Source organism: Mixophyes fleayi, chromosome 4, assembly GCF_038048845.1.
Source record: "Mixophyes fleayi isolate aMixFle1 chromosome 4, aMixFle1.hap1, whole genome shotgun sequence".
NCBI lineage: Eukaryota > Metazoa > Chordata > Amphibia > Anura > Limnodynastidae > Mixophyes > Mixophyes fleayi.
Genome location: NC_134405.1, coordinates 1,217,893 through 1,232,596, shown reverse-complemented (window position 1 = coordinate 1,232,596; position 14,704 = coordinate 1,217,893). Strand labels below are relative to the sequence as shown.

General features: G+C 43.7%; 1 protein-coding gene and 1 long non-coding RNA gene across 8 annotated transcripts in view; both read right to left on the bottom strand.

Moving 5' to 3' along the window:
• DLG4 (discs large MAGUK scaffold protein 4) overlaps positions 1-14,704 on the bottom strand; it is a 170,284-nt gene that overhangs the window by 26,967 nt on the left and 128,613 nt on the right. For 6 of the 7 annotated variants that reach the window (XM_075206113.1, XM_075206116.1, XM_075206115.1 and 3 more), the window contains 2 exons: positions 3,497-3,550; positions 3,370-3,420 (listed from right to left, as the gene is read on the bottom strand). In XM_075206113.1, coding sequence (XP_075062214.1) covers positions 3,370-3,420; positions 3,497-3,550 — 105 coding nt within the window. Of the gene's footprint in view, positions 1-3,369; positions 3,421-3,496; positions 3,551-11,635; positions 13,085-14,704 lie in introns of those variants that run through there. The other variant, XM_075206119.1, reaches the window with a different exon arrangement.
• Positions 5,400-7,736, bottom strand: LOC142150926 (uncharacterized). Its single transcript, XR_012691108.1, has 3 exons — positions 7,323-7,736; positions 6,890-7,224; positions 5,400-6,651 (listed from the first exon to the last, which is right to left on the bottom strand). It is a non-coding gene; the product is annotated as an uncharacterized LOC142150926 (long non-coding RNA).

Here is a 14,704-nt window from a genome sequence, read left to right as displayed (position 1 = left end):
TAGATAGATATGAGACAGACAGATATATAGATAGATAGATAGATAGATAGATGTACATGAGATAGATAGATAGATATGAGATAGATAAATAGATATGAGATAGATAGATATTAGATAGATAGATAGATATGAGATAGATAGATAGATAGATAGATAGATAGATAGATAGATAGACAGATATATAGATAGATATGAGATGAGATAGATAGATAGATGTACATGAGATAGATAGATAGACGTTAGCAGCAGATCCTTTAATTCCTATAAGTTGTGAGGTGGGGCCTCCATGCCTCTGACTTGTTTGTTTTTCTAGCACATCCCACAGATGCTCAATAGGATTGAGATCTGGGGAATTTGGGGGCCAAGTCAACACCTTGAATTCTTTGTCATGTTCCTCTAAACCATTCCTGAACAATTTTTGCAGTGTGGCAGAGCGCATTATCCTGCAGAAAGAAGCCACAGCCATCGGGGAATACCGTTGACATGAAGGTCTGGAACAATGTTCAGGTAGGTGGTACCTGTCAAAATAACATCCACATGAATGTCAGGACCAAAGGATTCACAACAGAACATTGCCCATAGCATCACACTGCCTCTGCCAGCTTGCCTTCTTCCAGTAGAGCATCCTGGTGCCATCTCTTCCCGATGTAAACGACGCACACGCTCCTAGACATTGAAATGATTTAAAAGAAAACGTAAATCATTAGACCGGTCCACCTTCTTCCAATGCTCCATGGTCCAGTTCTGGTACTTCTGTGTCCATTGTAGGCACTTTCGGTGGTGGACAAGGGTCAGCATGGGCAATCTGACCAGTTTGCGGCTACGCAGCTTGGACCCATTGGCAGACCAGTACCAGAGACAAAGTATCCAAGGAATGGTAGCTGAGGGCGTTCAAAAAGGCATTTTTCCAATTTACAATATAAATGATTCCCTGTAAGTGAAAAATAACCTCCTTAATGTGCGTACAATGGGATGAGAGGTCTTGAGAAAAAATCAGGATGAAGTTCAACTAGATAACTACCGACTGGTAAAGAAGGTCACTAAAGATCTCGTTGATGAACTCCTGAAAGTTTGCGGGTGCATTACAAATTCCAAACGTTATAATTAGATATTTGTAATGGCCAACTCTGCTGTTAAAAGCGTTGTTACATTCGTCCCCTTGTCGGATTCTGATTAAATTATAGGCACCTCTAAGGTCCAACTTCGTAAAGATTTGTTCCCCATGGATACAATCAAAAAGTTCCGGTATGAGTGGAAAAGGATAGCAGTTCTTTACCGTGATTGTATTTAGTTTGCGATAGTCAATACACGGCCTAAAGGAGCTATCCTTTTTTTTAACAAAGAAAAACCAGCGCCGGCAGAAGAGGAAGACTTCCAAATAAAACCTCGTTTGAGGTTTTCCGAAACATATTCTGACATTGCTTGCGTCTCTGGTAGGGACAGATGATATACCTTGCCTGTGGGAATACTTTTGCCTGGCACAAAGAAAGGCAACTAAAATGGTGCATGACCTATTGCACAAAACCTAGAAAGACTAAAAGATTTTAATATGTATAGTTTGGGGCAGAGAAGGGAACGGGAGACATGATAGAAACTTTCACATATATCAAGGGTTTTAAAAAGGTACAGGAGGGAAACATTCTACAAAGGAAGAGAAGTATTAGAACACAAGGACCTGCACTGAGACTGCAGGGAAGGAGATTCAGAGGAAATGTGAGGAAAAAGTACTTTACAGAAAAAGTAGTGGATAAGTGGAATAGCCTCCCATCAGAGGTGGTAGAGACCAATACAGTAGAGCAATTTAAACATGTTTGGGATAGACATAAGGATATCCTTACAAAGATTAAAAGACCAAATAGTGTTTGAGGTTATCATAGGTTAATAAAAAAATGGGCCAAGCGGTTCTTATCTGACATCAAATTCTATGTTTCTATGTTTCTAATCGGGCAATCCCAGGGTCGGTGGGGAGATAGAACCTCAGAAGTAGCTTTGCTGAAAACGTCCAAAAAGTCAGAGTAAATCTTGGGAAGGCTACTGTGAGGAGATACAGCAAGACAAGAAATAGAGGTCTTCGAGGGTATGACCGTTTGCAGGCAGCGCTTCTTGCACGAAGTACCCCAGGAAACAACTTGCGCACGTAGCCAATCGAATTGTGGCGAATGAATCTGCAGTCAGGGAAGACGTAAAATGTTCAGATTGACAGATTACAGGAGAACCAGAAAACTTATCTGCTCAGAGTGAAGGGCTTCTACCAACAGCTGAATGGGACTAGTCACGTAGGCCATTGGAGACTCGGTTGCCATCTACCGCGGTCAATACCAAGGGCTATGGCAACAGAAGAGTAGGAAGACGGAGCTCAGACACCAGGCTTGCGGATATGAAGTTCCCTGCAGATTCCGAGTCCACGAAGACTAATAATGGTCGCAGGCCTCTAAGATAAGAAAGGTTAACTGGCATCAGGAATTCAAATTCTTTCTGGGTATAGGGAGAAGTGGACTAGGATCCTAGGTCAAACTCCCTACTTTCGCCTAGGAGGGAGCATTTCCCGGCTTCTTGGAGCAAGAGGAGAGACAGTAGAGGCACAGCCTTTTTTTCATACGCCTATCACATACCTCAGGGGAAATGCGTGAACGACCAAAATGCCTGGGCTCCTCTGCTATGTATACAGGATACTGAAAATGCAGTGCCATGTGAGGAAAGGAACGGTGTGCAAGGTGGCGATCCTTGGTACGCTCTTTGTGGTGAATGTCCCCTTTGATGCAGAGAGATTAGATTGTCTAAACTGGAAGGCATGTCTCAGGAAGCTAAATCATCATTTATGCGATCGTTCAGCCCTTGCCAAAAGGTAGCGATCAGAGCCTCATTGTTTCAAAGTAGTCCGATATTGCACCGCATACTGGCCTGCCAAGAGAGAACCTTGACGTAGGCCTAATTAGTCCTGTCCGGGCTCATTGAAGACTTTGCAAAAGTTTTCAATGAATACCATAACATTATGAAGCATGAGGTCATCGTGGACCCACAGAGGTGATGTCCAAACAAGAGCTTGACTGGAATGAAGAAAAATTATGTATGCCACCTTGGATCTCTCATCGAACCAGACAGTCTAGCCTTTGCTCCTCACCCGCATCAATGAGCCTTGGGTGCCCATGATCCTGTCGCCGGATCACTGGTTGCCCTTCTTTGGACCACTTTTGGTAGGTACTAACCACTGCATACCGGGAACACCCCACAAGACCGGCCATTTTGGAGATCACGGGGAACTGAACCAGTCACAATTTGGCCCTTGTCAAAGTCGCTCAGATCCTTATGCTTAGAAGATAGATAGATAGATAGATAGATAGATAGATAGATAGATAGATAGATAATTACTCTCTCCAGAGTGATTTCTTCATACTCCATCTCAGCCTCTGTTCCGTTAACCTGAAAGAGAAAAAGAAATTCATAAAACCATGTCACCCTGCAGGGGGAGGGAAAGACTTATCGTTTCTATACTTACATATGCCGGTGCTTCCAAAGTATCAGTATTTACAATCACAGGAGGGGAACTTGCCTGTAAGATAATCAAAAAGGCAAACTGAACTCTGACACTACAACACCATCCTGCCCTGTATCTCTCTACTATTCCTGTACTGACCTCACACAGCTCTGTCACTACACCTCCATCCTGTCCTGTATCTCTCTACTATTCCTGTACTGACCTCACACACACACACACACACACACACACACACACACACACACACAGCTCTGTCACTACACCTCCATCCTGTCCTGTATCTCTCTACTATTCCTGTACTGACCTCACACACACACACACACAGCTCTGTCACTACACCTCCATCCTGTCCTGTATCTCTCTACTATTCCTGTACTGACCTCACACACACACACAGCTCTGTCACTACACCTCCATCCTGTCCTGTATCTCTCTGCTATTCCTGTACTGACCTCACACACACAGCTCTGTCACTACACCTCCATCCTGTCCTGTATCTCTCTGCTATTCCTGTACTGACCCCACACACACAGCTCTGTCACTATACCTCCATTGCAGTTATACTGGATGTAATCATTTCCCAGGTATCCCCCTATAGTGATTACTGTATACTAATGAGCTCAGTGATCTGTGTAGACATTTCCATCTATTATGACATATGGATCTCAGCAGTGCTACAGAAACCTCATGATAGTGCTGTATTAAAGCTGCAGACCATCGGCCCCAATGTCCCCGACCCCCCCTCCCATGAATAATTTAGTACACAAATGAAGCTAAACTAGGCAGTATTTTAAAAACAAACGGAAAAGATGAAATTGTGCATTGTGCGGTTTCCTCTGATTATAGCACACGGCGTCCAGCTGTGTTGGTTGTCCACTGACGCACATCCCAGATAGAAAATGACTTGTGTTTTACCATCAGTGTTTATTGTGTTACAGTTTGGATATTGTGGTGACAGATCCTGGCTATGGTTACACTTTCAGCATTTCTCTCTCTGCCTTTCCATGGCTGGACTCCATGCAGAATAATAATGTCACACTCCTTGCCGCAGCTTTTTCCCTGGTGGTTACCCTAGCCTGCATTATACATGTTGTGGAGTAGAAACTCTGTAATAGCTGCGGGTAACAACCAATTCCTATGAATAAATAATGAGGGGATTAAAACCACACTCCAGAGATGTTTACACTGGCTCTAGCTTGATGGTCCTCTGTGACAATTATGCTGAGGGGTCAGGTACTTCAGGTACAGCCTCAAACATTCTCCAGAAAAGAGCAAATTGGCCACTATAAACGCCACAAGGAATGCATCTGAGATACTTTGTGATGTCCCCTTTTTCCTACATGATTTATGTACTCTGATTACATTTTATTTTTGTTAGTTGAGTCAATATCCTGGGAAAATATTTCTGAGAATTCATTGACACCTACAGTCCAACAAGGATTCATTGTCCCATGGCTGACTATGGGGCTCTTCACCTAATTTCTGAAAACTCTTTGTCCAGGGAAACGTGCTGGACAAACTAGGAAGGAACCTGCGCTGGGGACATTTTAGTGGTCACTTTTATGGTCATCTTGTTGAGCATTGCACTATGCTAGGTATGAAATATGAGTTGGTAAACTATCATACGGTGAGCTGGTAACAATTTACAGGAATGGAATAGTTTGACCCAAAGACACTGGTTTCATGTAGAGAGATCTGAACAATCAGTTGAAGCTTCACCAGGATTGGACAAGATCCAGAATGTGTCATTACTGTAGATTATCAGTTATCTGAGACCCATGAAATAAGTGGTAACAGAAAACCGGTCGATTTATCAGGGACACCAGTGGCTGAACTACCATTGGTGCAGCAGGTGTGGTGCACCGGGGCCCATTGAGATAATGGGGCCTGCTGCTCGGCTGTGGGATTCGGTTCCCACTACCCCTGCTCCCCACTTGCCTGCACCCGGGCCCACAGCTAGTTCCACCTCTGAGGGACGCTGCGCAATGGTTTGTGGGTGAGCATGCCATTTATAATTTTGTGTGACCCTCAATGTCTGTTTATACTGGGTATTGTGTAACTGTTTAGAAACATTTTGAGGTCACTCCCGTCCCCCACCTTCAGTTTATAGTTGTAGGTGGTATTATCCATAATGTCCATACATACGTATTATACAGTATATGAAAAGGAAACACACCTGATCTGTCTATATGGTACATTATTATTATTATCTTTATGTATATACACATAAACCAGCCATTGTGCGACTCTCGTGTGTCCAATAAAACTTCTGGATTAGCAGAATTTCACAAAGAAGATTTTTGCCCTCTAGAATGTCAGTGAGACTCCAGGATTAAAGTGAGGCTATCAGTTTTGGGTGTTACCTCCTAGATTCAGATGTGGCCTTAGATTACAGCAAAACTCTCGGATTAGGCTGAGACCTCCTGGATTAGAGCAAGACTCCATGATTAGCATAAAAACCTCCAAGATTAGGGAGAAACTCCTGGGGGTAAATGTATCAAGCTGAGAGTTTTCCGACGGGTTTGAAAAGTGGAGATGTTGCCTATAGCGACCAATCGGATTCTAGCTATCATTTTGTAGAATGTACTAAATAAATAATAGCTAGAATCTGATTGGTTTTTCAAACCCGCCAGAAAACTCTCATCATGATACATTTACCCCCTGGATTAGGGTGGAGGCCTCCTGAATTATGGCTAGTTTCCCAGATTAGGGTGAGACCTTCTGGATTAGAGTGAGACCGCCTGGGTTAGGATGAGATTTAGATTTGGGGAAAAACTCCTGGATTAGAGCTAGATACCCAGATTAGGATGAGACCTCCTTTATTAGGGTAAAACCTCCCAGATTACAGCTAGATTCCAAGATTAGGATGAGACTCCCAGATTATGATGAGACCCCCTGGATTAGAGTGAGTCCTCCTAGATTAGGAAGAAAATGCTGGAATACAGCTAGATTCCCAAATTAGGGTGCGGAGCCAAGATTAGGTTGAGACCTCCTGGATTAGTGTGAGACCTTCTGGATAAGGGTGAGATGAGACCGACCTACTGCATTACAACTAGATTCTCAGATTAGGATGAGACCTTTTAGATATGGGTGAAACCTCCTGTATTAGAGCTAGATTCCCAGATTAGGGTAGCAGCCCCAGATTAGGGTGAGACCTCCTGGATAACGTTGAGACCTCCTGGATTAGAGCTAGATCCCCAGATTAGGGTGAGACCTCCCCTTTATTAGGGTAAAACCTCCCAAATTATAGCTAGATTCCAAGAGTAGGATGAGACTCCCAGATTATGATGAGACCCCCCGGATTAGGGTGAGTCCTCCTAGATTGGGGTGAGACATCCTGTATTAAAGATAGATTCCCAGATTAGGGTGAGACCTTCTGGATAAGGGTGAGACCTCCTGTATTAGAGCTAGATTCCCAGATTAGGGTCACTCCCAGTTTAGGGTGAGACCTCCTGGATTACAGATAGATTTGAGGAAATTTGAGGAAAAGATACTTCACAGAAAGGGTAGTGGATAAGTGGAATAGCCTCCCATCAGAGGTGGTAGAGGATAATACATTAGAGAAGTTTAAACATACTTGGGATAGACATAAGGTTGTCCTTATAAAGAATAAGGGATCAAATAAGGTTTAAAGTTACCATAGGTTAATAAAACAATGGACAGACTAAATGGGCCAAGCGGTTCTTATATGCCATCAAATTCTATAGATTCCCAGATTAGGGTGAGACCTCCTGGATTAGAGTGAGACCTCCCAGATTACAGATAGATTACCAAATTAGGGTGAGACTCCTAGATTATGATGAGACCCCCTGGATTAGGGTGAGACCTCTTGGGTTAGGATGAGACTTAGATTTGGGGAAAATCTCCTGGATTAGAGCTAGATTCCCAGATTAGAATGAACCTTCAAGATGAGGGTGATGCTCTTGGGTTAGGGTAAGACTTCCAAATTAGAGTGTGATTCCCGGAATTAGGGTGAGACCTCCCAGACTGTCAAGAGAGCAGTAGGTATGCTGTAAGGTAATGTTATACATCCCCAGACACTCTAAGAAAGACCAGATACTTAGAAGCTAAGATTCTCCTCCATCGTTATCTCCTGAAGAACATAGCCCAGGCCTTCACCACCAATAACTGAACGGGAGAAGTGTCATACCCGAGGGTGTCCCATAAACAAAAAGATGGTAAAGCCAGAATCTGAGATATATAGGAAAGGTTCTGCATTACTGAGCCATGATATAACTGTAGTGTCAACAAGCCATCAGCTCAATTCCTTCCCACTACCCTCTGACACCCTCTCTTCATTTGATCCCACAAATGAAGAGGAAATTTCTACGCTCTTCTTATCTTCCTACTCTACCTCTTGTCCACTTGATCCTATTCCCTCGCAAATTGGTAGATCCCTGTCTTCTGTGCTCATTTCACCTCTAACTCAAATCTGTAATCTCTCGCTCTCTACTGGCATCTTTCCATCACTATACAAGCATGCAGTGATTACTCCTATTCTAAAAAAACAAAACTCCGACCCAAACTCTCTCTCAAATTACCGTCCCATCTCTCAGCTCCCTTGCCCCTCCTAGCTTCTAGAGAGGCTTGCCTATACTCGCCTCACACGCTTCCTTTCTGCAAACAACCTGTTGGATCCTCTTCAGTCTGGCTTTCGTTCTCAACACTCCACAGAGACTGCGCTGACCAAGGTTGTTAATGATCTGATCACTGCTAAGACTGAACGCCATTACTCTCTCCTAATTCTCCTGGATCTCTCGGCTGCATTTGACACCGTTGACCACTCTCTTCTCATACAAACGCTGCAATCCCTAGGTCTTCAAGACACTGTTCTATCCTGGTACTCATCCTACCTCTCTAATTGCTCTTTCACTGTTAATTTCTCTGGAGCCACCTCTGCTCCACTTCCCCTATCAGTTGGAGTACCACAAGGCTCGGGGCTAGGTCCTCTGCTGTTCTCTATCTATACCGCCTCTCTTGGAAATCTAATAAGTTCCTTTGGCTTTCAGTATCATCTCTATGCGGATGATACCCAAATCTATCTATCCTCTCCTGATCTCTCGACATCTGTGTTGTCCCGTGTAACTGACTGTCTTTCTGCCATATCATCTTGGATGTCCTCTCGTCAACTCAAACTAAATCTTTCTAAAACAGAGTTAATAATATTCCCACCCACCAACAAGAGCATACCTGACATTTCTATCTCTGTTGATAACATGACCATAAATCCCACCCCACAAGCTCGCTGCCTAGGTGTAATCCTTGATTCACGCCTATCCTTTGTTCCCCACATTGACTCTATATCTAAATCATGTTACATACATCTAAAGAACATTTCCAGAATCCGCACATATCTCACACAAGACACTGCTAAAACCTTAATTCATGCACTAATCATCTCCCGCTTTGACTATTGCAATTCCCTCCTTACTGGTCTTCCCAAAAACAGACTCAAACCCCTAAAATCTATTTTGCATGCTGCGGCAAGACTGATTTTCCTTGCAAATAGCTATTCCTCTGTTGAATCACTCTGTATGTCCCTACACTGGCTGCCTGTCTTCTACCGAATCCAATATAAAATACTTTTACTAACCTACAAGGCCATCAACAAAGCTGCACCAACATACATCTCCTCTCTTGTCTCAAAATATCTCCCAACTCGGCAATTCCGTTCTGCAAAAGATCTGCGTCTCTCATCCACCCTCATTACATCCTCCCATTCCCGGTTACAGGACTTTTTTCGGGCTGCACCCACTCTATGGAACTTTCTTTCACGCACAATAAGACTCTCCTCTGGTCTACACAATTTCAAGCGTTCTCTGAAAACCTACCTATTCAGACAAGCTTATAATATTCCTCAACCACCCTCTTAACCTCACTACCTTTAGCCTGTTACACAATTTCACACAAGACAACTACCCCCTGACCAACATTGTTGTGTGACAGGATCATTTAGCTTATGAGTCACCTTACCTTTGCAGTCTGGCTGAGCCAAGATGCAAAATGTATACTTAACCTCATGTGTCAATCTCCCATTGTCCCATAGATTGTAAGCTTGCGAGCAGCCTTCTCACCTCTTTGTATGTTTTACCCAGTTTGTTTATTAGTTTATTATGTTTGTCCCCAATTGTAAAGCGCTACGGAATATGTTGGCGCTATATAAATAAATGATGATGATGATGATAGTGTCGATACTCATACTGCGCAGGCTGCCATATTAGGAGGAAGGGTCTGAGTCAGAAGAGTGTGAGTGACAGGCTTGCAGACATGCTCTGCAGAAATAACCTGTGTGGATTCATGGATTTGCACACATGCACTGATATATTTCAGATTGATTTTCTGGGGGAATTTCCAAAGATCGGTAGATGGACAAGTAGGTACATATAATGCTGCGCTGGGGTTTGTACATGCCGCTTAGTGTCTCCAGCTGTCTGAAATGGTGGGGGGTGAGTACTACAGGGGCACTTACCTCCAGGCTTCATATATGATAATGTTACAAATAATTCCAGTAAATCACTGTGGAGTACGCTGGTGCTCAATAAATATATATTACTAATAATAATAATAATTCAGGTAAAGCATAGCGGACTATGCTGGCGCTGTATAAATATAAGTCTGGTAAAGTGCGGCAGAGTTTTCTGGCGCTATATAAATATATATTACTAATAATAAGTCTGGTAAAGTGCGGCAGAGTTTTCTGGCGCTATATTAATATATATTAGTAATAAGTCGTCCAGTAAAGTGCGGCAGAGTTTTCTGGCGCTATATAAATATATATTAGTAGTAATATTCCGGTAAAGTGCGGCAGAGTTTTCTGACGCTATATAAATATATATTAGTAATAATAAGTCCAGTAAAGTGCGGCAGAGTTTTCTGACGCTATATAAATATATATTAGTAATAATAAGTCCAGTAAAGTGCGGCAGAGTTTTCTGGCGCTATATTAATATATATTAGTAATAATAAGTCCAGTAAAGTGCGGTGGATTATGCGAGCACAATATAAATAAATGGCAATGATAATTATAGTGGGCAGTTTACTCCGCCTCTGAGAAGTCAGATTACACCCCACTGTTACTGCCATAACTTCTATCCGCAATTTCCTAGTGGACTGCAGGAAACATACACAATACGCCAGGTTACCTCCCAACATATGACACAACATAACACGTCACACTATGTGCCAATATATCACTGATATATCCAATATATGACAATATATCACAGAATGACCCAATATCACATGGAATATGCAGAAATGTCACAGGCTGTACTGATGTATCACAGGGTGTCTTGGTGCAGCGATCACAATATGAAATAATTCACAGAACATAACACGATACGTCACAGAATATTTAATACAGCAAATGAACAACCATAACGTCTATCAACAAGTAACACTATGTAATATGTGACAATCTGTTGCAATTTATCAGAATCTCCATGTAATAATATTATCATATACTATAATGTATCTCCACAGAATCCTAATATACAGCACAGTACGTCACAGCAAACCAGAATACGTCACAATATATCACAGAACAGAATATTACCACTGGTCACTATATATCAGAATACATCACAATATATCACAATACAGAATATTACCACAATACAGCAACATATGTCACAATATATCACAATACAGAATATTACCACAATACAGCAACATATGTCACAATATATCACAGAACAGAATATTACCACTGGTCACTGTATATCAGAATACGTCACAATATATCACAATACAGAATATAAGCACTGTTCATTATATATCAGAATATGTCACAATATATCACAGAACAGAATATTACCACAATACAGCAACATATGTCACCATATATCACAGAACAGAATATTACCACTACACAGCAGCCTATGTCACAATAAACAACACAATATATAATAAAATACAGTGTGTAGCACAATGCATCACATCTAACACTACAGTCCGTGCGATGTATCGCATACATGAAGGAAAATGTCTCCCACAATATTTTGGTATATAGTACATTAAATGTCACACTGCAGAGAGGCTGCACTGACACTACCCACATCCTTGGCATGGAGTGACACAGCAGGATTACACACCTATACTCACCCACACACTCACATCTGCACACTCACACTCACTCACCGGCTGCCTCTGTTTCTTTGCCTTTCTGACGTTGCTTATAAAACGTCTCCCCATTTTTTTTGCGTACCAAACAGATACAAACATCTCTCCCCCCGATCCAGTGAGAAAAGGGGAGGGAGGCAGGGACTGTGGGGAGAGAGAGTGATGGACAGAGGCAAAGAAAGGGGGGAGGAGAAAAGGACCAGAGATAAGATGCAGGAGAAAACCTGCCTAGTAAGGAGAGACAGGCGGAGAACCAGCACAGGCAGGAGAGACGACAGAGACCAGGGTACAGAGAAGAGACAGGTGGAGAACCAGCACAGGCAGGAGAGACGACAGAGACCAGTGTACAGAGAAGAGACAGATAGAGGACCAGTGTGCGGAGGACAGGCAGGCAGGTATAAGGACAGAGAGGCAGTGATAAAGAAATTGAGATAGAGATACTAGAGAGACAAACAAATTAGGTAGAGAGATATCCAGGAATGAGGAGAGACCGAAAGGGAAGAAGAGAGACTGGCAGGGATGCAGAGACACAGACAGGGATGAAGAGAGACAGGCAGAGAAAAAGAGAGACCAGCAGGGATAAAGAGAGACAGGCAGGGATGAAAAGAGACCGATAGGGAAGAATAGAGACAGGCAGGGATGCTAGATGTCCGCAGGTGGAGATAGAGACTGCGGGAGGATGACTGGCTTTCTGCCCCTGGAGCTGTCACTCCACCATACAGAAGCCAGGGCTACAGAACGGCACAATCATCATTGTCAGATGCCACAAGATGCGGGGGACCTGCCTTTCGGGTTTATATTTGGGTGGTCTCTTTCCCCTACTTCGTCACACAGCTCTATGTATCCTTACAGATGGGAGGGGGAGTGAGGTACACAAGGATTGAGGGGGCGAGGAGAGAAAGAGGGGGGCGCAGGGATCTTACAATGAAGGGGAAATACAGAGACGGAAAAAAGTCTGGAAGATAACTAGGAAATATGACAATTAGGGAAGAGAAGAATGAGAAGGAAAGGAGCAGAGAAAGGCGGAAGGAGATGGGAGAGGTAGAGAGATGACAGACTAGGAGCCAGACGGGAGGAGGGATGTATACAGCTGGAAGATGGAAGGTGATGGAGAGATGAGTTATTATAATGCAGTGATCGGAAGGAGGGCAGGCATACAAGAGAAGGATGAGGGGGTGCAAGGACTAATACAGGAGAGAGAAGAGAGAGGGTGTGCATGAAACAAAAGAGGATAGAGAAGGAACAGGAGGTGCAGGGAGTAATACAGTTGAGAGAAAGGAGATGGTGTGCAGGGAGTAATAGAGGATTGAAGGGAGAGGATGTGCATGAAACAAAACAGGGGAGAGGAGGCATAAGAGGTGCAGGAGTCATATAGGAGAGAGGAGGAAGAGCATATGCAGAGAGTAATACAGGAGAGAGGAGGATGAGGAGGTGCAGGGAGCAATACAGGAAAGAGGAGGAATAGGATGTGCAGGGAGTAATACAGGAGAGAGAAGGATAAGGAGGTGCAGGGAGTAATACAGGCAGAAGGAGGATGAGGAGGAGCAGGGAGTAATACAAGAGAGAGGAGGATGAGGAGGTGCAGGGAGTAATACAGGAGAGAGGAGGATGAGGAGGTGCAGGGAGTAATACAGGAAAGAGGAGGAATAAGATGTGCAGGGAGTAATACAGGAGAGAGGAGGACGAGCAGATTCAGGGAGTAATACAGGCGGAAGGAGGATGAGGAGGTGCAGGGAGCAATACAGGAAAGAGGAGGAATAGGATGTGCAGGGGTAATAGAGGAGACAGGATGAAGAGGAGGAGCCGACAGTAATACAGGAGAGAGGAAGAAGAGGAGGGGCAGGGAGTAATACAGGAGAGAGGAGGAAGAGGACGTGCAGGAGTAATAGAGGAGACAGGATGAAGAGGAGGTGCCGACAGTAATACAGGAAAGAGGAAGAAGAAGATGTGGAGGGAGTAATACATGATACAGGAACAAGAGGTGCAGGGACTAATATCAGAAAAGAGGAGGAAGAGCAGGTGCAAGAAGTAATAACAGTACAGAGGAGGAACAGGAGGTGCAGGAAGTAAAAACAATAGAGAGGAGTAAGAGGAGGTGCCGAGAGAAATACAAGAGAGAGGAGGAAGAAGATGTGCTGGGACTAATACAGTAGAAAGGAAGAAGTGGAGGTGCCAAGAGTAATACAGGAGAGAGGAAGAAGGGGAGGTGCATTGAATAATATCAGTAGAGAGGAGGAAGAGGAGGTGCAGCGAGTAATACAGGAGAGAGGAGGAAGAGGAAGTGCAGCGAGTAATACAGGAGAGAGGAGGAAGGGGAAGTGCAGCGAGTAATACAGGAGAGAGGAGGAAGAGGAAGTGCAGCGAGTAATACAGGAGAGAGGAGGTGCAGGGACTAATACAGGAGAGAGGAGGAAGCAGAGGTACAGAGAGTAATACAATAGAGAGGAGGAAGAGGAGGTACAGAGGGTAACACAGGAGAAAGGAAGAAGAGGAGGTGCAGGGAGTAATATCAGTAAAGAGGAGGAAGAAGAAGTGCGGAGAGCATTACAGAAGACAGAAGGAAGAGCAGATGCTGAGAGTAATAAAGGAAAGAGGAGGAAGAGGAGGTGTCGAGAGAAATAGAGGAGAGAGGAGGAAGAGGTGCAGGGAGTAATATCAGAAGACAGGAGGAAGAGCAGATGCGGGAAGTAATAACAGTACAAAAGAGGTGCAGGAAGTGAAAACAATAGGGAGGAGGAAGAGGAGGTGCCGAGAGAAACACAGGAGAGAGGAGGAAGAGGAGGTGCACGGAGTAATACATGAGACAAGAAGAAGAAGATGTGCAGGGAGTAATGCAGTAGACAGAAAGAGGAGGTGCAGGAAATAATAACATTAGAGAGAAGGAGGAGGAGGTGCCGAGAATAATACAGGAGACAGGAAGAAGAAAAGGTGCAGAGATTAATATAGGAAAGTGGAGAAAGAGGACGTGCAGGGAGAAATACAGGAGAGAGGAGGAAGAGGAGGTGCAGGGAGTGATATCAGAAGAGAGGAGGAAGAGCAGGTGCAGGAAGTAAAAACAATAGAGAGGAGTAAGAGGAGGTGCCGAGA